This window comes from Cardiocondyla obscurior, linkage group LG23, assembly GCF_019399895.1.
Source record: "Cardiocondyla obscurior isolate alpha-2009 linkage group LG23, Cobs3.1, whole genome shotgun sequence".
Classification (NCBI taxonomy): Eukaryota; Metazoa; Arthropoda; class Insecta; order Hymenoptera; family Formicidae; genus Cardiocondyla; species Cardiocondyla obscurior.
The window spans coordinates 3637370-3663552 of record NC_091886.1 but is presented as its reverse complement, the minus strand read 5'-3'; the positions used below and the strand labels follow the sequence as shown (position 1 = coordinate 3663552).

At 47.6% G+C, this 26183-nt stretch overlaps 1 protein-coding gene across 4 annotated transcripts in view; it reads right to left on the bottom strand.

The window, feature by feature from the left end:
- The window catches only part of LOC139111298 (uncharacterized), a 173539-nt gene that overhangs the window by 28973 nt on the left and 118383 nt on the right, over positions 1-26183 (bottom strand). For 3 of the 4 annotated variants that reach the window (XM_070671478.1, XM_070671477.1, XM_070671475.1), the window contains one exon: positions 1938-2473. In XM_070671478.1, coding sequence (XP_070527579.1) covers positions 1938-2318 — 381 coding nt within the window. In that variant the 5' untranslated portion in view covers positions 2319-2473. Of the gene's footprint in view, positions 1-1937; positions 2474-14175; positions 14784-26183 lie in introns of all 4 variants that reach the window. The other variant, XM_070671476.1, reaches the window with a different exon arrangement.

Below are 26183 nucleotides of genomic sequence, written 5' to 3'. Positions count from 1 at the left end.
ATTTCAAGGATCTGGAGGTCCTCCACTACTCCGTCGAAATTTCACTACGGAAATCAGAACGGTGAGCCTAAGATCGCGGGCGGCTTGCGAGGCGAGACTCGCCACTCTTTGGCGACGCGTATCCTTACGCGAAGCGCGCGATGCATGGACGGCGCACCGGGATAGAAACGAAGAAGAAGCGAAACGAAGCTAAGCACGGACGGGGCCCAACTGGCTTGGTGCTGCGGGCCCCCCGATCCCGAATGCCTCGGGGGTCTGCGCGGGTTCAGGTACCTTCGGCTCGTGGAAGGGGGAGTATAAAAAGGCGAGTCTAGAAAGGATCCAACCGACACCGAGAGAAAAGGCGAGATAAAGACAGCGCGAGGGATTGACGGGGTGACGGGGAAAAAGGGGAACGGCGTATCGAGAGGGGACGCGAGCGGAGGATTGTGCGTCGGACAGAGAGAGACTTGACCGCCGGGAAGGGGGCGAAAAAGAGGAAGGGGTCTTTTTCCATAGCACCGGTCGAGAGAAGAGAATGGAAGGGAAGAGAGAAAGGAAGAAAGACAGAGAGGGAAACACGGAGGAGAACAGAGACAGCCAGAGGTGAGAGAAGGATATATTCTGGGACAGGCTTCCTAAGTGCCGTAAGTCTTACAATGTTGTGTAAAGCGAAAGTTGTGGCAAATTTTCAGATACATTGCGTGTACATTTACGGTATACAATGGAAAAAAAACTTGCCGAAATGTAAAAAAAGCAAAGGGGGAGGAGAAAGAAAGCGGGAGGAGATGTAAAAAGAGGCAGAAAATCAAAACTCCAGAGTAAAAAAAGAAAAGAAAAAAAAAAAAAAAAAAGATGCAAAACGCCGAGATGGAAAAGGAGAAACAAGGCCCGAAAGGATAAAAAGAAGCGGAGGAGGTAAAGACACGAAAAACAAATATGAAAAACTTGAAAGGAAGAATAAGAAAGAGAATGGATAGGAATGAATACAAGAAGAGAAGAAGAATAACAAATAGAGAAGATCCAGTGAAGGAAGAAAGCTAAAGCGACGCGAGAGAGTAAAGGCGAGCTCGAGACGGTGACAGAATGCGAGTGGAATCTAAGGGAAAGACGAGACTGAGAAAGTATAAAACAAAAATATCTAAAAAAAATTCGAAGAATACATTGTGAGAAAAACTTGTTTAAATATTCAAACCTTTATCGAATGAGAATTAAAAATCGAAGCGTTTAATTATGCAAGCTACAAAAGAAAAGACGAATTTTGAGCGTGTCGGGTCTTGTAATTTTGAGACGCATAAAACACGGGAGACGCATTCTGAACTAAGAAAAGCTCGAACTGAAACGTGGTTAAAAAAACAAAGGCTTTGAAGTAGCAATCGCCGAAAAACAGTTGACGAAGTAAAGCAACAGATGTACACGTCTTTAGGCGCTGGAAACCGGAAGACAGAGTACAGTCAACACAGAAAGGTGAATGAAGAATGAAAGTTGGAGATGCAATGTATACTCTGAAAAAGGCAGAATGGTGTGCGACGCAAGGGCAGGGGGAAAGGGCGGAAAGGGAAAGAAGCAGGTAAAGCATCGAGCAGAAAACTGCAACGGAGAACCGCGCAGGCCCCTCCGCCCCTATTCAATTATATTTCTCCATCATAAATGCCTATATTGTTACGTTTGTCAATGGCGGGGTAAGTGAGGGTCGGACGGAAGGATAATACTGCCGAATTGTACCCCGTGACCCCACGTTATACCGTTCCCAAGTCGTTTATAACAAAGTCGAAAGGACCTCGGAATTTTTCAGCGCTCTTCGTCTTCGAAACCACCTGTATCGGTCTCACTCCGCAGCGCGAGAAATTAAATTTTCGATCGTACGCGGCATGCAAAAATATATTAATAAATCAGAGGATCAAACGGGACTCCGAGGATGTGAATTATTACCGTCGGTAATAAAATGTAGTACTCACCTTGAGCGTGCAGTTATTATTATGATTGACCGGTGGATACGCGGGATGCCCTGGCATGTGAGGATGAGGATGTCCAGGGTGATGAGGATGGTCCGACATCATGCCGCCACCGCTATGATGATGCCCATTGCTGCCCATGCCTTGCCCAGGTTGTAGAGAGCCGTAGGGTGTAGCTGGATCGCCAGCCCCACCGGTGTGTTGGGGCGAGTGCGGGCTGGGTAAATCGGGGGTAGTCGTGGTGCCGCCGCCACCTCCACCTCCGCTACCACCACCGGTCCCATACCCGTGATGCGGCCCGCCAGGCCCCGGATGATGCGGACTGCTCGAAAGCGAGGGATGATGAGGGTAGGCTGCGGAATGGCCCGGATGGTGGGGGTTCATGCCAGCGGTTAACGCGCTCGCCAGTTTGACCGATGAGAGGGTGGGCTCAGGGAGCCCACCGACGGTTTCCAACGGTGAAACGGAGAGAGGAGCGGCTGTGTGGCGCTCTATTGCGTCCCGACACCGGCTCTTTTCTTCCGGTACTTCGCTGAAATCTGTAACAATAAAATAATAATTTTTTTTAGATCGTTGAATTATTTCTTAATAAAAATTTAATGTAAAATATTAATTGCTATAAATTTACATCGCGAAGCAGAAACATTTATAAATTTTTATTCTCAAATTTGTATCGTTGTCTCTGTATTAAAAAAAAAAAAAAAAAAAAAAAAAAAATATATATAATATCTTGGAGCGCGAGACGAAAATCGTCAGATCGGAACGCAAGCGCGAGGGAAATTCCTTCAGTTCTTCGGGAGTACATTAGAATTCATGAAACACTCTGACCTATTCTTTTGTCAAAGACCGTGAGATCGGCGAATGCGGCACGCCCTTCTTAATTAACAATTATTGTTCTTCCCTAGCTCAGCGGGTGCCGGTCGACCTTCCATTCCAAATTTCTGTCTTTCTTCGAAACTCGAGCGTCCTTTATTTGACCGGCCTTAAGGGCGGGTGGTATCTTACGGGATTATTCTTTGTAGAATACGTTTGCTCTTCGCCGTACCTTCGCAAGGCACGATTTTCTCTGCGGCACTTAACGACGTGTGCGTGCGCATAATAACTAATGAATAATGAAAGGGCGATTATCTTGTACGGCGATCGATAATAAATTCGTCGGTCTCGCTACGACAGAGATGCGTACGTGTTATCGGGAAAGTCCCTTTGTTAAGCAAGGGGTGCGCTTCGTTTCGATAAATGTGATTCCGGCGTACGGTGCGGGGAAAGTAAAATTGTTGGCGCGCGACCTCGGTGGGAGAAAGTAATTAGCGCGCGCGCGCGAGCGCGCGCCGAAGCATATATTATTCCACGATGCAGGCGCACATCGGTACATCGGAACACACTCAGGCTCTTAATACGTATTTAATTAAGTATGCCGTGGCGGAGAGCGTAGGAGGACGCGCGGAGGAGGGCGAGACGACGGGGGAGTTTATAGTGGATATCAGTATGGGCAACCATAACTCTCGCGCCTCCGCCAGCGAGCAGCGTGCCACTTATACGAGCACCTACCGCGATGGAATTTCATCCTCGCCGTTACCACATAAATCTCCGGCGCATTAATGCCCTTACGGACTCGCCCGCTCCGCGTTTCTGCGTGTCGGCTTCTTCTTAATGCGGTTACTTAGGAGCGCGTGTCGCGCTCCGTTCTCGGGTACTGGACGATTTCAGCTGTCGCGATTGATCGCGCGGTGACGAAACGCGATCGCAATTGACAACCGTAATAGCGACGAGATCCACCGGATTTAGGCTGCTTAAATATTCGACGAGTCTTGTACCTACTTATAACCGCGTCGATCTGCGATTTCAAGTGCAGACGCCGATACCCTGCCCGCCGCTCGTTATCAACTCGCTCCCACGCATTTACGAGACCTGACCTCTCCGGAGACGTTCGCCGCACTCCTCGCGGAAGCGCGATAGCCGAACGATAACAAGATGATAACGAGGGAATACACCGGTAATTACCGGAATGATAATGATGAGGAGAACGACGAAAGCGCGTGGGTGAGTGGAGGGGGAAGGAGAAGGGGAGGAAAGGCGAAGGAGGAGAAACGGCGGAGGGCGATCGGCTGCGATAGGGATAATTAACGATCGCAATCGTACGAAAATGAGGACAGGGCGAGTGCGACGACGACGATAACGAGCGGTCCAGCGATCTTATTAGCGATAAGCGTCGATAACGAGGACGCCCCGTTCTGTACGACAGCGAGCGGAAAGAAAGTCAGCCTAAGGATTAATGGCGATCCTCGGAGTCGGCAAGGGTGGAACGTTACATTCCGGTGGGTGACGTTCCAACCCCTTCGCCAGCTCGCCTCTGTTTCAAGGTCGCCTACGATACTTTTTAAATGTCAGATGTTAATTGAATGTGGCTTGTTACAAGCGGAAATGAAATTTCATCAGACTAAATAACGTAGGATTAATTGATAAAAATGTGACGCAGAAAACAGAACGGCAGAACAATCGATCTCTCTTTCTCTCTCTCTCTGTTACGACGAATTCATCTCGACGGACTTTTCCCCCGATCGTTGGTGGTTTACAGCATCTACATTCGAATTGAATTTAAATATTTCTTAGACTGACGAACTCTTTCGCGAATTGCCGGGTCGTAAAATATCTCCTCTGCCGTCTCGTACATGCGCGCCGCGCGATCGCATCGTCGGGAATTGCTGTTTCATTGGAATCGACGATATTACGAAATCGTTGGCGTTGTCTTAAGGAGCAATAAAATGGCACAGTTAGGGTAGCCTGCGCTACCCCCGCGAAATTAATATCGGCGCTACGATTTCATTCCGAGACGTTAACTCGCCCGCGTTGCTTCTTTACGAGCTTAGGAAGTACAGCATTTCGGAATCGTTGGGAACTTAATATCGAAATAAGGGAATATCGTGCGAAAGAGCAGTCGAGAGTCTAAACTGAAAGCGCTATCGCGTTTTTTAATTCCATCAGTCGTCTATCAGATGCTCAAGTGACAGAGATAAAGGGTTTCGATGTCGTGTCAAACATTTTTACGCACGCTATTCGTCGCGAATGAAAAATGAAATGAGAAATGAGAAAACCTTGGCCACTTCACATGCACGAGGTTCCGTTTACAATTAGTGTATTATTTTTCTCAACACGGTCGTACATTCATTATTTTGCAGCGCTTGAAAGTGCAACTCTGATTATTATTAATAATAAAAAAAAAAATTGTAAAGTGCACCAACTCTCAAAGAAACCCGGTAATGACCAAGAATCGCCCCTAGGCTTTCCATCTTCCAATTCCGCGGCAATAATACGTTACGCGGAAAGGTCAAGAATTTCTCTGCGGCCAGTCGACAACAATAAAGAGTATTTTGTATCTCGTAATAAACCTTCAAGTGGCATAATGAACACTTTCGAGTCCGCAAGCACCGAAACGCGCGTTCTAGAAGCGCATCGGAACCAATCGACGCGTCGGGAGCTCTGAAAATTACGGCTGCTCCGCCGACGCTGGAGCATCGTAAGAAATTTTTATTTAAAATTCCCGGAAATTTATTACAAATATTTACAACTGCTAATTCGTTTAATTAGCTCGGTCGCAACTTTGTCTAAGTAAAGACCCGTAATCCCTCGTCGTCTTGCCCCGGCTCCGAGAAGCGAGGTAACGCTTCTATTATTCCCCGTCTATTTTGTGTAAAAATAAATTCACAGAGCTCGGCACTTAAGATTAGCTGACAATATCCTAATCTAACTTTTTGGGAATATCAAATGTCTTAAGATTATTGCTCCGGGACAAAAAAAAAGAAAAAAAAAGAAAAAAAAAAGAAAAAAAAAAAACACGGTCATACCCTCAGGGTGCGTCTGAGGCGGGCGAGGATCGATGCGGGAATGTAATGATAAGTTCAGCCCGGTAATCACCGGCGCAAGGGGGACAGCGCCGGGGAAGACACTGAAAATAATCTAATTATTGGCGAGGACGATTATAGTGATTTAGCGCGTCGCGGCGGCCTCTTCCCTGTTTGCCACGCACGGCCTACCTATTATAAGTGTATCTTACGAGGGCGTACAAATGAAAAGGCGTGCGCGCGCGAGCGCGAGCACGGACGCGGACGCGAGCTCTCCTTTCTTCGGGACGAAGGAAACAGACGGCAGGGAAGAGGAACAACGGCGACGAGGGGACCACGGCACGCAATTACCGAAGAATGCAGACGAAGGAAGAAAGCGGCTTTCTTCCATGTATCGGCCCATCGTGTTCGCTGAATTCGTTTGACGCGATCCTTGCGCCCGGAAATTTCAAATCAGACCAATTCGAGCGTCGAGTTGTTCTTCGTCGGAATACTCCGCGGAAGTTGAGCCTCGGCTTCTTAGCTCGTTAAGGATTTTTAAGTTCATTATTCTTTGCGTTCTTAAACGAGAAGAGATTCATAAGCTGATAAACTCTCTTCGTTTTTACGGTCTCGGAACTTGAGCTCGCGAATCGCGACCGGCGTTTCAAGGGAAGTTATTATAACGAGATAAATAGTGTATTTTTACGGGCGCGGATACATTTATAGAATTCTCTAAAGCGGGGAAAGTGGCAGGGCAAAGGCGGGAGGTAAAAATAGCCGCGATGATTAGGCGATACAATGTCTCCCGTGCCGCTGAAGAATACCGGCTGTTATAATCGACTCGAGATTCACGTGGCGCAAAGTAACAAGCTGCCAACGTTGGATATTTATGGGGGCCGTCAAGGGTCAAACCATGGTTCGCCCAATACGCACAGTTGTTGCCTCCGCATCTTCGTCGCGGGAAAGAGAGCGAGCACGACGGAGAAAGGGAGAAACAATTTTATACTTTATATTTAATGCCTTGTATGCGCCGACGATGAAGTTTGATCCCTGCGGAAACGAGCGAGTGGAATTTTCTTCGCGAGCTTCGCGAAACCGACCGACGTAGAAAAGACGCGAGTCTCGGACAATCCGACGAAAGATATTTTCATATTTTAATATCATCTGGGATTATAGCCCGGATGTAATAAATTATATACGTATGTATTGTCGCTTTTTACACGCGTAAGTTTTACGGGTCATTACTTAAAGTGTACTGCAAGATAATATTGCCATTCTGGGGTTTGTAGCCGACGTAACTTTCCCTTATTTCCTCCCCCGTGTGCACAGCCACCACCGTAACATGCGAGTGCGCCGCAGTGCGCAATAAAATTAGCGTCTATCGGTCAAGGTAAGTGCGGCGCGCATTAGACAAGGCGGTCGAGCGGGTGGAGATCAGGAAACGTCGGAACAGGGGAGGGCCGGGCGTGGTGGAAGCAGTGGAAGCCTAATTGGCCGAAATTAGCAAGTTTAGTCATTAGCGGAGTTTCCGGTGGCGGCAGCGGTGGTGGTGGCGGCGGCGGCGGCGGCGGCAGCGGCGGCGGCAGCGACGGCGACGGCGTTGGATTCACTTGACTCTACTTCCTGGGAAAGGAAGGACGGAAGGAAGGTGAGCACAACCCGACCTACACGATATCAGGGGTGGCGTTCTCGAGAAGGGATCGCGAAGCTCTCCAAAGCTCCGATAATAACAGTCGCCGTTATCAATCTCTCGTCGCCGGGCTCAAAAATAATTAGAGTCACATTGATAACGATTGAAACGTCCAATATCATCGGCGCCGAGGCAATTCGTTTCGATTCTGGACATGCACAATCTCCTGTCGTGACCTGCATTACGCCGTACCGCGTTTGCGCCGCGGTCGCGTTGCTTTATCGGCGGCGGCGTCGAGCGTGAGGCTTATCACGATCGCGGAGCGGCGAGAGCGAAAAGTTGCTCGCCGAGAGAGAGAGGATCGATGACCCACTCGAGACGGTCCCGCTTCGGTTATACGCTTTAAATACGCCGGCGTCAAGGCGTTGATATCGCGTCGATGGCAAGGTGCAGACCGCAGGATTCCGATGGGAACAGTTATTTGCGGTCTCACGGTGCGAGACGCTCCGCGACGCTCACACACGCGCCTGACACACTCAGCGGGACTGTTAACGATCCCATAGTACCGTACAATCCCTCGGTATGATACCCCGGGATTTTATACTACACCTCCGACAACTCTAAGTTTATCAAAACATTGTTTCTTCGATATCGAATAAAGACGAATCGTCACCGTGTCGCAAGATCAAAATAATAATTTAAAAAAAAAAAAAAAAAAAAAAAAAAAAAAACGAAATAATATCTACAGCGGAATAAATTCGTCAAGGGACAGTGCAGAAGAGAGGTAGAAAAAGAAGACCGAGGGGAAAGAAGCAGCAAAAGAGAGAGACCAGGAGAGCGAAAAGGACGAGGGAAAAGCGCTCGTTTATAGGGCCACGAGGCAATTACAAAATTGCAAAAATTAACCATAAAACCTGGCCGGCTTACAAGAGCTACCATAAAGCTAGCCGGACGACCGGCCGATCGGCGCATATTTTTGGCGTTTACGACCAATCACGTGGCCGCGCGGAGAATGCCGAGAGGTACACGCGTTTCTTTTCCCTTCGCGCAAGTACGGGTCCGCGCGGGTGGATTCTCTCCCCGCGGAAAGAAAATTGCACGGCGATTTTGCACCGCCATTCGAAATGCCGCTGTAAAACGTCTGCCCTTCTCTCATCTCTCCTTGCTTCCCTGCCCTTCACCCTTCGCGCCCCACGTCTAACTCTCACTCTCTCTCTCTCTCCCGTTCGCATCTCTCTATTCGCATTTCTTCTCATCATTCCTTTCGCTTCCCCAGCAACCCTTTTGCTTGGCGCGAGTATGAATCCGTCAGACGGAACGACGAGGGAATTCGCATTAAATCATATTTTCCACGTTGTTTCGCGATCAAACGTCTTAAACATCATAAGACGGCGGGCGCTGAAAGATTATTCGAAGACGGGCGGGGATTTAGCATCCCGGCCTCGTTGGATTTATCCGAGATTGTTACGGCGATAAAACGCGCCGCGTCTCTAATCGCCGCGCCGTTTTATTTCGCATATAGGAAATTAATAACGCTCGCTCGCTCGCTCGTTCGCTCGCGCGCCTCGCCCAATTAAGCAGTCCGATTTTTCGATAATCTGCGGCCACGTGTTGCGCCGCGATAATTATTTCTACCACCGCGGCGATATCGCGCTCGCGCGCGGCAATTATTTATCGCCGTTTCATAGCATGGTCGTCCGCGAGATTGACAATACGCGCACACGCGGATTTCCGGCGTGCCGTTTACAGGAGAATTGTTTAAGAAGCCGTTGTAATAATACGTGCTACAACGGATATTCCCGTGCGCGCCTGCCCGCAGTAAAAACAACGCAAAACAGAAAGAGAGAAAAGGGAGAGAGAAAAAAAAAAGGAAAAAAAAAAAAAAAGAATTAAAAAGATAGCGATTTTGTAAATTAAGAGACGAACGCAGCCGCTGGCTGGCGCGCGGTGCTCCTGACGGGCGCATTAATTTCGTTTGAAATTCGGATGAATGCATTAATTCCCTCCTGACCCCGTTGTACAAAATGCGTACCCTACGAATCAACAATGCCGGCCGGGTAAGCCAGCATACGTTATATTCTCACGCATCCGCGTACACACGCGCGTAAAAGCACACACGCACACCCGGTGCCGGCGTGCGCGAGCACGCCCGTTGGGCATCAGCTGCTCTGTACGAGGGCCCTTAATTATTCTATTAAACAGGCCGCGGTCTTATTGTAATGTGTACGCGCTCGCGTGCGCGTGTACGTGCGTATTCGGCTCGCGTGTGTGTGCGGGTGCACGAGCGCTGAATGGAACCATAAATTTATTGTGTCGAAGAGGAGATTGCCGGGGCCGAAGAAAGCTGTTTGGCGCAATTGAATGCGAGTTGCGGTATTGTGCGCCCGAATCGAACCCCGCTAGATCAATTCGTCCGGATGCTCTTTTTTTCATTCCGCGCGTGTATCGCGGGGCGCGCCGATCGATCGGGTCCTTCGCGACGTCGCCGAGGAGAGGACACCGTTCGCTTATTAATTCCCTGCGGAACGTACGTATATCCAACTGTCACCCGACAGACAGCCCTAAGTTTTATTTAAGTAGCAAGCCCCGGAGAACGACATTTCTCTATCGCTTTCTCCCTAATTTATATTATTCCGCAAGTTGCCCTATAACAATCCCAAATCAGTGGACGATTACGTCACAAAACCGCGGCGCGCGTTTCCCATCGAGAAACTTTATAATAAACGATCGCGGGGAATCGACCAAAAATCCGGCCCCAATACAATCTCGGATCCGCGCCCGAGATTCGAAGGCTCGCGCTTGTCCGTCGCGGGGTGGGTGAGGGGGGGAGAGATAAAAAAAAAATAGAGCGCGAGACAATTTGCGCGAGCGGTGGGTGTTTTGAAAAATCCGACCGGAATTCACCCGGGATATTCACTTTTCCCGATTCGCCCGTAAAGTAATGATTTCAATTTCGCGAGATCGCTGCCACCAGTTACCAAGGGTGCCGCCAGCCGCCCCCTCTTTACCACTCACGCTCGAAGATTTGGATTAAGCGACTAAGGAAATTCAATATCAGTAGCTGAGATGGGCACATAAAATTACTGACTGCCACTTCGCCTTAATTTGCGTAGTAAAGTTACCCCGCTTCGGCGAGTGAGCGCCGTCCCCCTCCCTCTCTCGTTTCGCCACCCTTGTCTCCCGCCCCTTCGCCTCTGCCGTGATCTGCGCTTTCGTGTAAAACTAAGGGATTATGATTCGGTTATTGGCTCCCGGCGCATTTTAGTGCGTAATTGGATGAAATTTGCAGCACCGCTGCGATGTCGCCTTGCTGTTTCTTCTTTCCTCCCTCCCCCTCTTTCTCTCTCTCTCCCTTTTCCAACTCTGCCTCCCTAACGATATGAAATACGAGCACCATATTGCGAATCGCGAGAGGCAGGCTCGTTTCTTAGCCTCGACGACGTTCATTCTGGTAGTTTCGCTGTTGTAAGTTGGAATTTATTAATCAAAGAGGCTGCCGGAGAAAGAGAGAGAGCGAGAGAGAGAGAGAGCGAGAGAGAAAGAAGGCCGGGACAGGAAGACGAAAGAGCGTGACGTATGGCTGAATAAATGAATCCGAGGATATTATATAACAGCGGTAGAAATTGCAATTAGAAATTATCGTCCCTTTTTCGTCTCGTTAAATCGCTATTAAAAAGTACAATGGTTATTACTATCAATGACTAGGCATAACGGGGACGAGCGAAGCGGAACTCCCGCAAAGGCATTCCAAAGAAATCGAGTCGCCTAAGTGGCCTAATCGATCGGGCCGCCTCGGGGGACGAGGCGGGCGACCCTTCTGCACCCTAAGACACGATCTTCAGCCCCGTAGAATCCACCGGGCAAATTTATGGCGAGGCGCCCCGCGTGTGAAACACGCCGCGTAAACGTAGCGTATGAAATTGCGGCGATTGAAGGTATATACTTCGTGGACGACGCCTGAATTGCAACGACGCTAACGTAAATACAACTCCAAGTTTTCCCTCTTCTCCCACCCCAACGTTTCTACCGCGCCGCAAAGAATAGCATCTAACTTGTCGGCCAGTCGCTTTATTTTTTAAATAAAAAAAAAAAAAGTTTGTTGTTAAAAATGCAACGTGATACTACTCTTCAAACTTCTACAAATACATCCGGCGCGTAGACAGGTTTTGAAAATTTATGAACGGTTTCCGAGAAGATTAGCTCATATTCACGTTTGAACTAGATAAGCGAAAAATAGATAAGCACTGAAAATAGATACCGAGTTTGTCGACATTCTAGCTGTCCTCGAAGCCGTATATTTTCCGTCTATTTTTTTTTTTTTTTTTTTTTTTTAATTAATCCGACGCTCGAAAATCTCATTGACGAATTCTTCGTGATTTATTTTTTTTTTCTTTTTAATAATGTATTTGTTTAACGTGCCTTTAGAATATTACGTGCGCGATTTGAAAGATATTGAAAGTACGGGGAGCATCTTTTCCTCGAAATCCAAACGATAGTTACCGCAGCAGGAAAATTAAATTGGCTTTTGGGGAAACAAGGGCGTGATAAGTCCGAAAAAATATGTGTTTGACAGATATTGCCCGTCTCACCGTTCGTTTCTCTGTTTTCCAATAGCGGCAGCCTGTACACCGGCTACCCTACCCCCCGCTCTACCATTTCCTGTTTCTTCAGATGAAAACCCGACCCTTGTAAACCCTCATCTTTGTTTTCGGCCTCTATCGTACTTACTTTTTCTCTTTTCCTCAGTTATAATTTAATCTTTTACTTTGCAAAACCGCACATTTACTTTTCATCTGGAACCATTACGATGTATACGTTACACTTAATTCTTAATGCTTTCAAGGAATTTCACGCCGAGGAATATAAAAATCTTTTCTACTTTCTTGCATTTCGTTATCTTTTATTTTTCTTAAAATATGGAAGTAATTTCGCATTCGTCACGTGTTGTCTTTTCTTTTTTTTTTTTTTTTTTAGAGTATGATATGTTTTGATACGCTCGAGGGTGAAATAAATATCCTAACTCTACTCATCTATTTTTTTTTTCTTTCTTTTTCTTACTATCCTCTTATTTCTATCTCATTTATATTTCTCTATCTCTTTTTATCTCGCGTTCTTTCTCTCTTGACGCAAAATTACCATACTTCGAGGTAACAGCTGTCGCAGCCACCGTCAAAATCTGATAAACTGATAGTAGCGAACACACGCTGGCGCGCTGTCTCCCTTTTGAGTTCTCGGGTCGGCTTTAAAGATATTAGATACCATGATTTTTATTCCGAAAACGTACAGCACGAGCAATATGCAATGGTGATTTCGGCGATTAGCTTTATTCTCGCAATGCAGCGCGACATTTTCGCGAGGGTCCCTTCTGCCCCTCCCCCCCTTGCTTTTCTCGAATAACAGTTCAATTCGGACGCAGCTGCCGCCGCTAATGCGCTATTTTCCGTTCCGCAAGTGCGCCGCTCCGGTGATGCAGCCTCGCGATGCACACGTCGCCAGAAGGGAGCCGAAATCCTTCGATCGTTTATACGTCACGACATCCTAAAGTTGCGCGATCTCTATAATAGTAACGGACCAAGAAAAAAAAAAAAAACGCGAGCCAACAGCGCAAATTTTATAAATAAAATATCGGAAACAAGATTTTTTTTTTTCGACTTCGTCGAATTCAAGTCCCGGATTTAATTCCGAATCTTAATCTGCGGTGTTTATGCGAACGTTGTTCGTACTTGCGTTTTAACCCGGCGCGGAAAGTGTTATTCACGTCGATGAGGAAAGATCGAGATCGCGCATTGACCGAAGTCCGGCAAGTCGGAGCGATTAACGAGCGTCACATTCGTCAAACTGCGACCGGCGTCAAGAGCCACTAGGTGATACGTGTAACGAGCTAATTAACTTAATTTATCGCCATTTGACGGAGATCCAATCGCAGATGCGCGCCACGTTAATTGTACGTCCATTAGCTGCCGATACGATCGTATATACCGTTTCGTCCCCGTGCTCTCTAACGATCGCTTTACAGCTCGTTTCGTCGATAGCTCCCATGTTCGTTGAAAACCGTTCTATCCTTCTCTCAATCTCATTCCTTTCTTCGACCAACCCTCATGCCGTTCTTTTCTACCGTTCTTCTTATAATCTCCCTACATTTTTCTTCCCTCCCCGTATTCTTTCATTCGTTCTCGATTTAGATATGATATATACATACAATACAATTATATTGAAATATTAATTAACGCTCTTTAGATGATAATAATAATAATACTTAATTAAATCATCTCAATACAGCTCTATATTTATATTAAAAAAAAAAAAAAAAAAAAATGTATTTAGTTGTCTGCAAAAATAATCGCATAATTGAGCGTCAGCAATCATTAATTGAAATTTATCCAGTGCATATTTATTCGTGTTATTGCCGCGTGTCGTTTTATATTAATTGAGAGCATTTATTAGTCAGTCGGATCCTCGATTTATCAGTTCGAGAACCAATGTTCTATATACAATCGTGTAAATAATTAATGAGCTTTACTTATTAACACGAAACTTTTCCAAGCGGATTTTCGGCGACTTAAACAAAACAGGATCGATAAAGCACGGGACGAATTCCGTGCTACTCCAGGTAATTGTTTATTAATTTATTTATTAGTAGAAAAAAATAACCATGTGCACGCTGTTTGTCTAAAGATTCTAATTCGAGCGCGTCGTTACATTTGGACAATAATTAATTATAATAATTTCTTTAGAGCAATTACAACAATTGAGTAATGTACAGTCGACAACGTATTGTCGGTTCACTTACATTTATATGTTCCGGTTAGGTTAGGGTGGGTTATTTTCCATCCTTCCTTCCTTCCTTCCTTCCTTCCATCCTTCCGTGGCAGTATTCTTGATTATCCTGACGTGTTGTGGCACTTTAAATCACTTGAAACTATTTCGCTGCATTTTTTAATAATCACAATCACTATTACACTCACTCGATAGACGAACGACCGAGAGAATGACGGTGGATTATCGCGACGAATTTTTACGAGTTAAATTAAGAATCGCGACGAACGATCAGCTGTTGCGCGAATTTCCACTCTTCGATGTTCTTAGCGTTGCTCACTTACACCGGGTCTTCGTCCAAATCGTCCTCGATCTCGACGCGAGAAACTGGCTGCGATGTAAACCAAAGTCCGAGCGTCATTTTCGATGTATCAATCAATTCTTCGTCTGCAGGATGAACGGTACCGAGATCTTGCATCGAGCGGCGAATAACAAGTTTCGGATAAAATGTTCCCCGCGCACTTAATCTTCCTCAAGTTCGTCAAAAGTCATTTGCTCGTAACGGGACGAGAGTCTCGGCCGCGACGAAGATGACGGGTGAGATGCGGATCTTACACTCTGACATTGGCGGTTGTCCGGAACCTGCCGAAGAAAATTGTAATGGGAGCCAGAGGTCGAAAATGCCCGACGCAATTCCGGCGCGATTCACGTCGGACGCTTCGCGCGCGGCGCTGCGCCCGTGACGTCACATTGTCGTTCCGGAGCACTTTTTCAGAAGCACGATACGAGGCACAGACAACGAGTTGGATAACTCAGGAGTGCGGAAACTGATCGTTCGTTTCCGAGTCGACGACGTCGACACTTATTTCGTCCGCAGCACTTCCTATCCGCGGTCAAAAATACGCGTAATTGCGGAGCGGTTGGTAACACGTCCGCGCGCTCGAGCCTCCGCAACTAGACTGAAGTGGCCCGTTAGAGATTCCGGGCCTTGGAGGAAAAGAGAGAGCCGCGTAAAAAGAGTGAGAGAGGAATAGGTCCGATCGTCGCTGTCCCGCTCGCGCCGAGTTCTCGGAAGCGCCGAGCTCGACGCCGAGTTTTGTTTACGTTTTTTTTATGAGCTCACCGAGCTCGAGGAGTCTTGCGTTAAAGCAAAAACAAAACAACGAAGCGTATTTTCGCGACTCCGAGATCTACCGTCACTTTCTAATTCTCAAATCGTCGTCGTTTTAAAACTTGTGTACTATTCGCACATTTATTTGTTGTTCATTGCGAAATACAGAGTAGATTATATATCGCAAAATTAAACGAAAATAGTTCGCTATTTGTGTAACGTGTTCACGTTGAAATTATATTTATAAACGAGATAAAATCGGTGTGCCGAGGGTATTAACGTAACGGTGATAACCTGTGGAAAAGGCTGACAGATGTTTTACACACGTTTTACGAGTTAACTTCTAGTACAACATATTCGTAAAAATATCTTAATATCTTTGCCGATCGTCCTGCGGATTAGTTTCTAGGAAATAGGTCAAGACTCGGAACTGGTCAGAGCTATAAATGTAACGGGCTACGATCTATTGTTTATAATAGGACGATCTTTACCTGAAAGAAGCTGTCGAAATACTCGTCGTTAGTTTCAGACCAACAGAAATGGGTCTTTTCTCTAGAGTCTTCAGGTAAACGGCACCTCCGTATTTATGTCTTCTCACAAAGGAACACTTACGCTCGGCCGGAAATCGACTTACGGTCTCGATTTCGAGACATCCGAGCACGTTTTTAACACGTTCTCAAAAACAGGGTGTTCCTCATCCGACAACTATCCCGCTCGAAGAATGAGAAAACTAATTCTCGGGAGATTTTGAACCTTCATATGCTTTTAACCGAGCGGTTTTTCTAAAAAACCTCGCCGCTTCCTTTCTGATCGCGTAACGCACGTGGTCCGAGAAAACGAGAGCTTCTCGTAGTCTCGCGGTCTCCAAGGGAACTCGAATGATAAGGGATGACGAAGCGACGGGGGAAGGAACGGGTGAGGCGCCGGGGAGACACCCGCAATTTCGTGATTGCTTTTCAGACGACACTTTGTACACTCATGGACAGCCAGCAACCAACTCATTACGGTAATGACACGTGTGCATCAATTCGCATTAATATTCTAATGGACACGTGGAAGGGGTGCAAGGGGGAGGGTTGGCGGAGTGACGGCTCGGTGTGAGTGGCACACGGATGTCGGGTTGGCGATGGGTCCCCGCCCGCGTATTCGTGTAGCGCGGGGTCGCGACAGAAGGATACGGCCAAAAAGAAAGCAATGAGAAAGCGCGCAGAAGGATCGTACGCCGTCTCTGGTAAATAACGCCAATTAATTAACTCTTTGCGCCCCGGCTATAATTGGACGCGACTCGGCGGCCATCTTCGCGCGGCGCGCTCCAGCAACAAATTAGACATTCGAGACGGAAAATTTAGTCGCGCGTATCCTTCCCCCGTTGAACGCGAGTCGTTTCGATAAAAAAATTTAACGTTTCCCCGGGAGCTGCGTCCTCCCGAGGTTTGGCGCGGGGCCGGTCGCCGGCGAAGGATCGGTGACCGGCGTCCTGCGTCGCCCTTCGCGCGCACAGCCGCGTCCCACTGCCTTTAACGCAGCTCGTTAACTCGACATAATGATCATTCGATTATGGGCATCGCGTATAATTCAATAACGATCCCGTGCGCGTAACGCCGCGACGTCATCGTCATGGCCGGCTGGCCGGCCCGCCGCCCGGTCGGTATGCCGATGACACTCGTCCCGCGTAATCGGTCATTACGCTCGATGACGCGCGCGTTTTGCGCGGGCCCACCACGCGCTAACTTCGTTAACGTTTCGAAACGAGATTCCCGCTGCGTTAGCGCCGTCACGACGACTCGCTCTCGCGAACCCCCGCCTGAGTTGGCATCCTCCAGGATATCTGCCTGGCAACAATCCGAGGAAATCGCGCGGCGGAAATTTCAGATTATATCACTTCGCGGAGATTACATCATTCACTTAGTACCTGTTACACGTTAGAAAAAAAAAAAAGAAGGATTAAATCTTTGTGTAAGAAACGGATTGTGTTTGCTCGTTTTTTTTTTTTTTTTTTTTTTTTTTTTTTTTTTTTTTCTAAATATAGAATAAGAGGGAAAAAAAAGATATCCTATCAACCAAGGCGCGGCGGATTGCCGGTATTGTCGTCAATATATCGTTTGTCAGCGCGAGAGTGAAAAAGGGTTGAAAGTGCAGGCAAGGATCAGACGATTGATCAGGATAAGCCAATTTTCCGAGCAATTTCTTACTCCCCCATCTCCTCCCCCTCGACCGGTTTAGCGCCTTTTCTTTCTCGGCTCGGCAAACATAAGCGTTTGATGCACAATTACGTTTGTTAGATCGCTGCACGAAGGCAAGCTCAAAGCAAATAGAGAATCTGTACTTTTGAGTTTATGCTGATTTGATATAAAAATATACATTACTCCACGTGACTGGAAATCTTTAAGAAATCGTGATACGAAAGCGTAAACGTCTGCGAGGCGTCTGAAAATTGAGGGAAAAATTCGGGTTACAGGTGGTTAAGCGTTCGGTAACGCGATATCGCTATTAGGGGTCTTACGTTGATCCCACTTTTGGCCGACGAAAGTGAATCCCGAAGACCGCAAAGATTTTCCCCTCCGTCATCATCATCGGCACTAACTATCACCGCTTACAGACGCTCTTTCGTTTACTCGGGTGCGCCTCCGTACGTGCGCACGCACACGTGTATCTGCCTTGCTCTCGAAAGATATTCGCCAGTCATCGCCGGCAACGAGCCGAAAACGCGGTGGGACTTCTTGTTTGTCTATTTCCCTTCGGGAAGTTTGCCTTTCCATTCTTCATCCTCCCTTTCACTCGTCTATCTATCACTAATTTCAATTAGTACAAAGGACAAGCTAAAAGGTGAGTAAGTCGCGCTCTCACGCGACACACGATCGCTCGGCCGTCGCCTCGTCAAATCGCAGATAAAAATGCTCTTTCGTTTTCCCGGCGCATCCTCGCCGAGATGCGCGCGGGGCATATCGTGGGAGATTACGTAAACTACCGCTGCTACAACACTTACGTACACGCTAACAATGAGATTATCCCGGGTTATCCCGTTGGAAGCTGTAACCAAGACACGACAAACCTATTTCGGGATCCTCGAAACCGGCCGAGTCCACTACGTAACTTTAAGAGCCAGGACGGTACATGCGTTTAAATTACGTCGCGTAAATACGCTGATTATTTTCGCGCAAAGTCACGCGTCTCGCTGACGGCCGAGGCATCCGCTCGGACGCGAATTTATCTCGTTAAAACCTGACGCGAGATCGCAACGAAAGCGGCACGAAGCGCTTCGCAGATTTCTCTCCTCCCGATAAATTTCCTCGGCCCCCTCCGATTTCGATCCGGAGGATCGCGATTCGCGCTCTCCTTCGGAAACTCAGGTGCGCCGCGCGAATGCACGGATTATCGGCGACTCCGACGAAATTTATGGATTTTTATTGGAATTTCTTTCGAGCGTGTTAGCGAGGACCGTTGTTGTCGTCGTAATTCCGCGTCACGGTACGTATCGACGATCGCCGGCACTTTATAGGCAACGTTCTCATACACCCGCGAGGGGGGAGAGGGGGGGGAAACCCTCTCGAGAGGAACACGTGGACGTGGGAGAGCCGGACACGCCAGATGCGGCGCGCCCACGCGGTGAAAGTAGCGATAATTGATTCCGTGCTCTTAAGATATCTCACAAAGATCCTGCGGCCGAGATTAACCCGGAAAGAGAATCATCCGGAGTACAGGTCCGAATGCTTCCTCGAGGAGCGCCGAATCGCACCCGCGATTTTAAACGCCTGGTTTATTCGATAATGACGTAAATTAAATAATGTAAGAGCCGCGCGGCGGAAGAGAAATTTATAATGCGCCACTCGCAAAACCGTCGATGATATCGGTAAGGGTAACGTGGGTGGCAGAATCGTGACGCAATACAGCGAGACGAAGGTGGAAGGAAGAGGCGCGCGAATATAGTACGTCTGTTATTACTGTCGCCGATATTGTCACAACGATGAGGAAAAGGTATCCTGAATGTAATGGTAAATTCTGGTTTCATAGACCAAGTTTTTTTCCCCCCATCGGGATTTGCTTTAAAACACGTGATAAAACGCGCTTTATACACTGCCGGCGATAGTACATAAACGTATGAAATATCGGGCTTCGAAAAATATTGCACCATCGAGAGTAACGGTCGGTGGGACGTTTAGGATATTGTGGATTCGGGTAGAAAGAGAAAAGGACGGAAGATAAGGCTATTTACGAGTGAAATAATACCAGAAAGCCTCTCCTCTCTTTCTCTCTCTTTCTCCGACTCTTTACAATTTTTTTTTTTTTTTTATTCTTATTGATTGCAATAAACTGATTGAGTCGATTCCACTCGCTAGACCGATTTAAAGTTACGAGGAATATAGATCGATAAGTGATTCTCGGTGAAAATTGACAGTAAGGAAAGTGATCTCGCTAACAAACACAGGCTGAAACAACGCTTTTATTAAAACGCATTAGCCTGTTTGACGTGGTACTCGCGGCGCGTCCTGCAACGGAGAAATACGGTTACAGAGAAGGGCGTGGGATGGGCGATGGCCCTATGAGATGCCGTAATGATACCATTCGCTGCGGCCCCGCTGTTAGTATTTGACATTACGGCACGATAATGCAGCTGTACGTCCTCGTAGGCAAATGGATCTTGACGAGGAGGCGGCCGGCCTGTCATCTGATAAATGTTGCGTATGGCCACTCCGCGTGACGAAACTGTACGGTCCACGGTTACGCGCGATAATTCGCAAATAAACGACGAAAGTAGACGAAAATAATACGGAACTCGACCGCCTAACGAATTTACGATCGCGAACGCGCTCCCCGGTCTCCGAATACGTTTCTTTCGCGTCCCGTGCGAGAATCGTCGTGTCGGGTGAACGTGTTAGCTAGCGGAGTTGCTTTCGTTAAGAAGGGATGTGCGTGAACGGGCAAGGCTGGCGGTGTATCCAAGGCCGATAATCCCTCCGGTGTTTTTCTTTTCCTCCTTCGTCCCCGACCCACTTACCCCGGCATCGTAGACCCCCAACCCTCTCTACCCGTTTTATCGGGTGTCGCCGCGGGTTATCGTCGTGGTTGCTGCCAGGAAGGATGAGATAGAACGGGGGCAGAGGGGTGGTACCAGAAGGGTGTGAGGCCGCTGCCACCTGTTGGCGGGACAACGTCTTAGCCCTCCTCGCTGCTCCTCGCAGACGTTCTTCTCCAGCTTCTGTCCTCCTCTCTCTCCCTCCCCCCCTTTCTCCTCCCTCGCCATCCTCTCCGGATCGCACTTCGCTCCCTCGATTTCTCCCTTTTTTCCTCGTACAGCTAGTCGCCGCGGGACGGGGGATGCGTTTTTTTCCGCGCGAGCCACGGGATGGATTTTAACCCTCCCGTTTAGAACACGGAGCTGAGCTCGGCGGAATTAATTCCGCTTGAGGCGCACGCGCGTGTTCCTGTCACTTGAGAGAGGTATGTGAAATGTTTTATAAAAGGATTTACGGTAAATAAGAGGTCGGGCGCAACGTTATTGAACGTAATTGAAACATCTTGCAGTAATTACAATATGTCTATTATGACTGACGGTATAAAAAAGAAAAAAAAAAGAAGAAAAAAAAAAAAGATGCAGCCCTTTTTTTTTAGGGTAAAGTTGAAATATTCCGCGCCCATTTAAAAACACTCGACAACTTTGAGAAATGCATTCGCGAAAGATTACTGTGCGCGAGGCGAAAGCTTCCTTAAACACAGCTCAGAAATCGAAAAACTTTCGAACAGAAGCGCGTACAAAGCTGGCGGACTAAACAAACAATAAATTTCAACGAGCGGAGAGCGAGAGTTTTCGATTTCTCCACTTCGGAGGTCTCCTTTTAGCGGAGGACAAAGGGTCGTTTGTTGGGCCCAACCTTACAAAGGGCCCCATTGGTCCCGTGCACTCCAGCACGACAAGGGCTACGAGATTTCTTTCTCTCCGCCTTACCAGGCATTTACGTATGGCATTCCTCAGTTTGTTGAACGTAATGATATAACCGCGTTCGTCTCGTTCATAAAAAGTTATTCAGTCCACATGCCGTAGCAGAATTATCGCGTTTACGTACGTAAATTTTTAATTCGATGTACATTTTAAAAAATGCACAATTTTAAAGCTTTTCTTTATTTAATTATTCATTTATATTTTTATTTTAAACGAGAGCTACGTGCCAACGTTTACGTTGATTTTAACGCGTAGGACTACGGCTTAAAAAAAGGGACGATCGGTCACGGCTGAGCACCACTGATTTACACGACGTTAATCGACGCGTCTCGCACGAAAACTTTTCCGGCGCAGGTGGAAAGCGGCGTTTTCGGTAAATGTCAAAGTGATCATAAAGCGCCGCTTTTCTTCGCTTACGTGCATGGAATAGCGTCGCAGCGGCGACTCGCCAGGTCGAGTTCAAGGGTTTCGAGGTGAAAACGGGACTGTGATTCCAGGCAGAAACTGGATCGACGGGTTCCTGACTTGACGAAGCCCTCGACCTCTGACCTCCTCCTCGCGGAGCAGGTCGGCATAAGGCTGCCAAGCTCTCGCTCTCGCTCGCTACACGAACTTACAAGCGTGTGTATCGATCCTTTCAACAAAGTTTACGTCGAAAACGTCGCAGATCTTTGGCGATTTTCCCCGAATTTTACGGCGCGAAATATTGCATTATTCGCGCGCGTGTAAAATATTGTACGTATCGAGTAGAACTGTGCGTTTCCGGAAACGGAATAACACCGAACGTTGATGAATATTGAATATTAAATGTATGCAACGAAAGAGATAAAAATTTGAAAATAAAAGCGACACTACGCAAAACGTAGAAGAATTTACGTCTGACTTTATATTACATCTGTCTCTGAATCATTACCCACGTCATAAAAAAGACATTTGTGCCGCTTTTGCGAGCGAGCGTGCGAGACGTCGACTTCCTTCGCAGCGCTGATCCTCGATCCTGCTCCCTCGCAATAGTCGAAATTGAATGCAACGCGTATTTACGCGAGAATGTAATTTCGATCCTCTATCCCGTTCACGTTGCCTCCTTCATTTCGCCGAGAATTCATTATCCGCTTTACCTAATGTCTCTATTTTTATTATGGAGATTTATCTCGCGCTCGTTTCCCGCCGAGGTAAACATTCGGAGATCTCTAATGGAAATTGTTAAAACTCGCGGGACACGATGACTGCTTAAGTGCGCGAGTGGTCTAGTTTCCAACTGTACACGTAGAGAGATATACCGATAACGTTGCCGGGTCCCCTGGAAGCGCACCGGTAAGTTTCAGGTTCTCTTATTGTCCTCGGTGCGCGACACGCGCTCCTGCAGGTACGACTGGCCAGGAAAATTCGCAAGCTCTCCCTATTTCGATGGAGAGCATTGGTCCATGGCGGAGTGCTCGTCTCCCGCTCCCACAAGAAGGACGGACAGATCCAAATTGAAATGTAATGTATCCCCCCCCTCCCCAGTGCCCCGCGCGCCCGTCCTCGTCCGTCGCCCTCTCGGCCCTCCACCCTTGGCCGCGCGACTCCCCTCGATCGAAGATGGCTCACGAGGCCGCCGCGAGGGTGCGGCGGGGCGATTGCGGTGGGTGGGTAGCGCCGGTATAAGTGTAGGTGATTTACTGCTTCGAGCTTAATGGAGGCTGTTTACTGCTAATTAAAACGAAGCCTCGTCCATACCGCCCTGTAGCCCGCCCCCCTCATCGTGGACCGATTCCACGGTTTCGTGCATTCCGTGAAACCTACCGGGACTGCGAACGACGACGGCTGGGACACGACGGGTGACACACTCGTAGGGGTGGCTTGCGTGGGCTAATGGCGCGGCCGATATAAATACGCTATCTCAGGGGGAGAAGTAGACGGATAACGGACGGATATGTTTTATTAACCCACGGGGTTGAATGACATTGCGTCCGCGAACGATATAGATATGCGTTCAGAATAAATCGAAAGGCAATTATGACGTGAGGTAGGTCAATTCGGAATAACGTCGGATTTTGAAACAGAACTGATATAGACTCGAGCAAACTTTCTTATTTTACATCTAAAAAAAAATATATATATATACATATGTATGTACATCGTTCGTTAATTACTAAAAATTTCTCATTATTATTGCAGGATTCGAAATAAATATATATATATAAAAAAAAAAAAAAGAAACTTTAATCTAAATATCGAACAGCCAAACTCGGTGTAAATGTAAAATAAGATTTTTCTTTCACGGTACAAAGCAAGGCTAATTTGAGCGATGTAATTAGTCTGATCCCCCATAAAATCGCGAGGTGCACCCTCTTTTACTCGCGTAGGGTGGAAAATACGCGTCAGTCCCTCCCCTCGGACGATAAACAATCGTTTGAGAAGCAAAGTTACTCCAATTAGCGGCGAGGGCTCCAAATAATACTCGTCTATACATATCTCTCTTCTCTCCTTTCTCTTTCTCTCTTTTTCTTTCTCTCTCTAGCTGTCTTTGTATTTATAACGTAATCCCGAGCGGCTCTTCCAATAAGAGCAATCCTGTTTTCCTTTTCCTCGTTCCTCGCTTCTGCCCAATTAAACTGTACCACGCGTTGCAACGAGCATGCATACTGCGTATCAATATCAATTATCCAGCTAGTGACACGCCAGGACCGATTAAAAGAACGAAGAAAGAAAGATAGAGGGAAAGAGAGAGAAAAGAAACAGAAGCAAAGAGACAGAGGGAAAAGGGAGGAGGAAGATTCGCGTAGATATAATGGGAAAGGAGGCTGTTAGACTTAACGAGCGGTTCTGGTGAGAATTGATATCGCGCAATACCGAGTGAACACAAACAATGAAAGAGTTGCATCAGAAATCTAGCATCGCGAGTGGCGAGCAAAAAAAAAAAAAAAAAATCACGGCTTTACGACGCGTTGGAAAGCACGGGAGAATTTTTCAAATGAACGCAATACATTTGTCAAAATTGTCAAAAATCGTAAGTTTCGCCGTCTGATGCCTCCAAGCGACTTTATCAACGCAAACTCCGTCGTTACGTCGCGCGTCGCAGTCTGGGGCGACTTTGACAGCTTGGCAAACAATCGCAGCTGCAAAGTGGAGCTGCAACGGCGGCTCGAAAGAACGCGATAAATTGCCGGAAAGCTTCGTTCAATTCCCGAGACGAAACACTAAGCAGATGGATTATGTTAAAGAGGTTGAAGAGTGGGATAAACAAACAAAACGCGGAGGGTGGCGCGGAGGGAACCGAGCGAAGACGTCAATACAGAAGAACGCGCTCGAGCAGCAGCGAGGATCGAGCTTAAGAATGGTAGAACAACCGAGCGAGGGAGGAGGACGAGCAGCGAGGGGAAGAGGGAAAACCGGCGAAATGGACGAGTCTTGTTGGGGGTTGAAAGGGGCGAGCGAGAGGGTAAATCTTAAATAAAGTGATATGGAGTACTTTCGTATAAAAGCTCCATTTCCAGTACTACTTTAGCGAATACCATCTACGCGCCGCGCTCTTTCTCTTATGTAGAACTTTCGCAGAGATTTCGTTCTCGCGGTGAGAGCGACTGCCAGTCGTCCGCGGGACTTATCATTCGCGATTTTCTTCAATTATCGATTCCCTCCTCTCCGGGGCGTATGTCGCGAGCGTTGTTCATTGAATGTGAACATCCAGGCGCGGAACGGTATTCCCCCGTTCCTACTTTCGCGTTGGCGTCTCTCGGGCGGATTTTAAATTCCCGTGGCAAGACGTGAAAGAATACGACGGTAACCACGGATATATAAATTCCCGATTTATCCGAATAAAATTATCCCGGCTGCGTCAACGAATAGCGTCGCGATTCCCTATCGTCCGGCGAACGTTAAGTGGCGTGAATTCGGCAGGGCCTCAATGGGACTCGAATAAATTTAATGGCAGGGCTCGGCGAAGAGGCTGAAGAGGCCCCGAAGGCCCTCGCTAGGCGAGCAGGTGGTCGGTTTGGTGGGGGAGGAACGACCAGATCGACCGGTTTACATGGCTGGAGATCCGAGAACGCCTTTTACTCCTTCCCGCTCTCCCCCCTTGCCCCCTTCTGCGAGAACGCCAAGTGTCGGCGGGGGCCAGGGGGGGCACGGTCGTGTACACACGCGCGCGAGTATGCGGAGACGTTCTCCCGCGCGCAAGGAGGATGGAGGCAGCAAAGGGTAAAATGCGAGGATTTAAGAAATGGACGGTGATCTTAGCGTGTGGTCTTTATAGAATCCTTGAACCTAAGCACCTGCCTCGATACGCGCGTGTAGGCGTGCATGTACGCGCGTACACGCACGCACAACGATCCACGGACGGATTGAACGTCTGTCTGCGATAATCATGCTTATTGCGAATAAATTTATAAATCGTATTCGATTATTCCCCCGGTGGTTATCGCGACGACGAGTGACTCGGCGTTTCTCGCGCTCGTTATTTCTATAAAAATAAAAAATATAAAAAAAAATAATAATAAAAAAACCTCCGTTGCGAAAACTCTTCTTTCTTTTTTAACAAAATTTTCGTGTATCAGGACAGCGGCACTTTCCTCCTGCGGGGTCGAGTTTAATTTAATGTCCAAATAAGTCACGCGTGAAAAATGGCAGCGCGGCTTATTGTTAATTTCGATCCGACAATGGGCGATCTCGCAGGAAGCCACGTCTAAAGGCCGTTACACAAAAGGAAGGAAAGGGAGAGATGGGACGCGGCGCGCGCGCGAACGCGAGCCGGGATACTCTTAAAAGGTGTTGTTAAAACCACCCTGTGCCGTGTAAGACATTTCGCGTCGGCACCTTTAATTAAAGCCATAAATCAATGTCAATTAACCTGGTCACGGGCCGACGCGCAATTAATTATAATTAACAATTAATAATACAATAATTAGTCGCCGGGTGGAAAGTTTCGCGAGTCACCGTGCGCGGGGCAGCGCGCAGCTTTCCGAAATATAATATAATAGCGATCTCTAATGAATTCGTCCTCGAGCCTGCC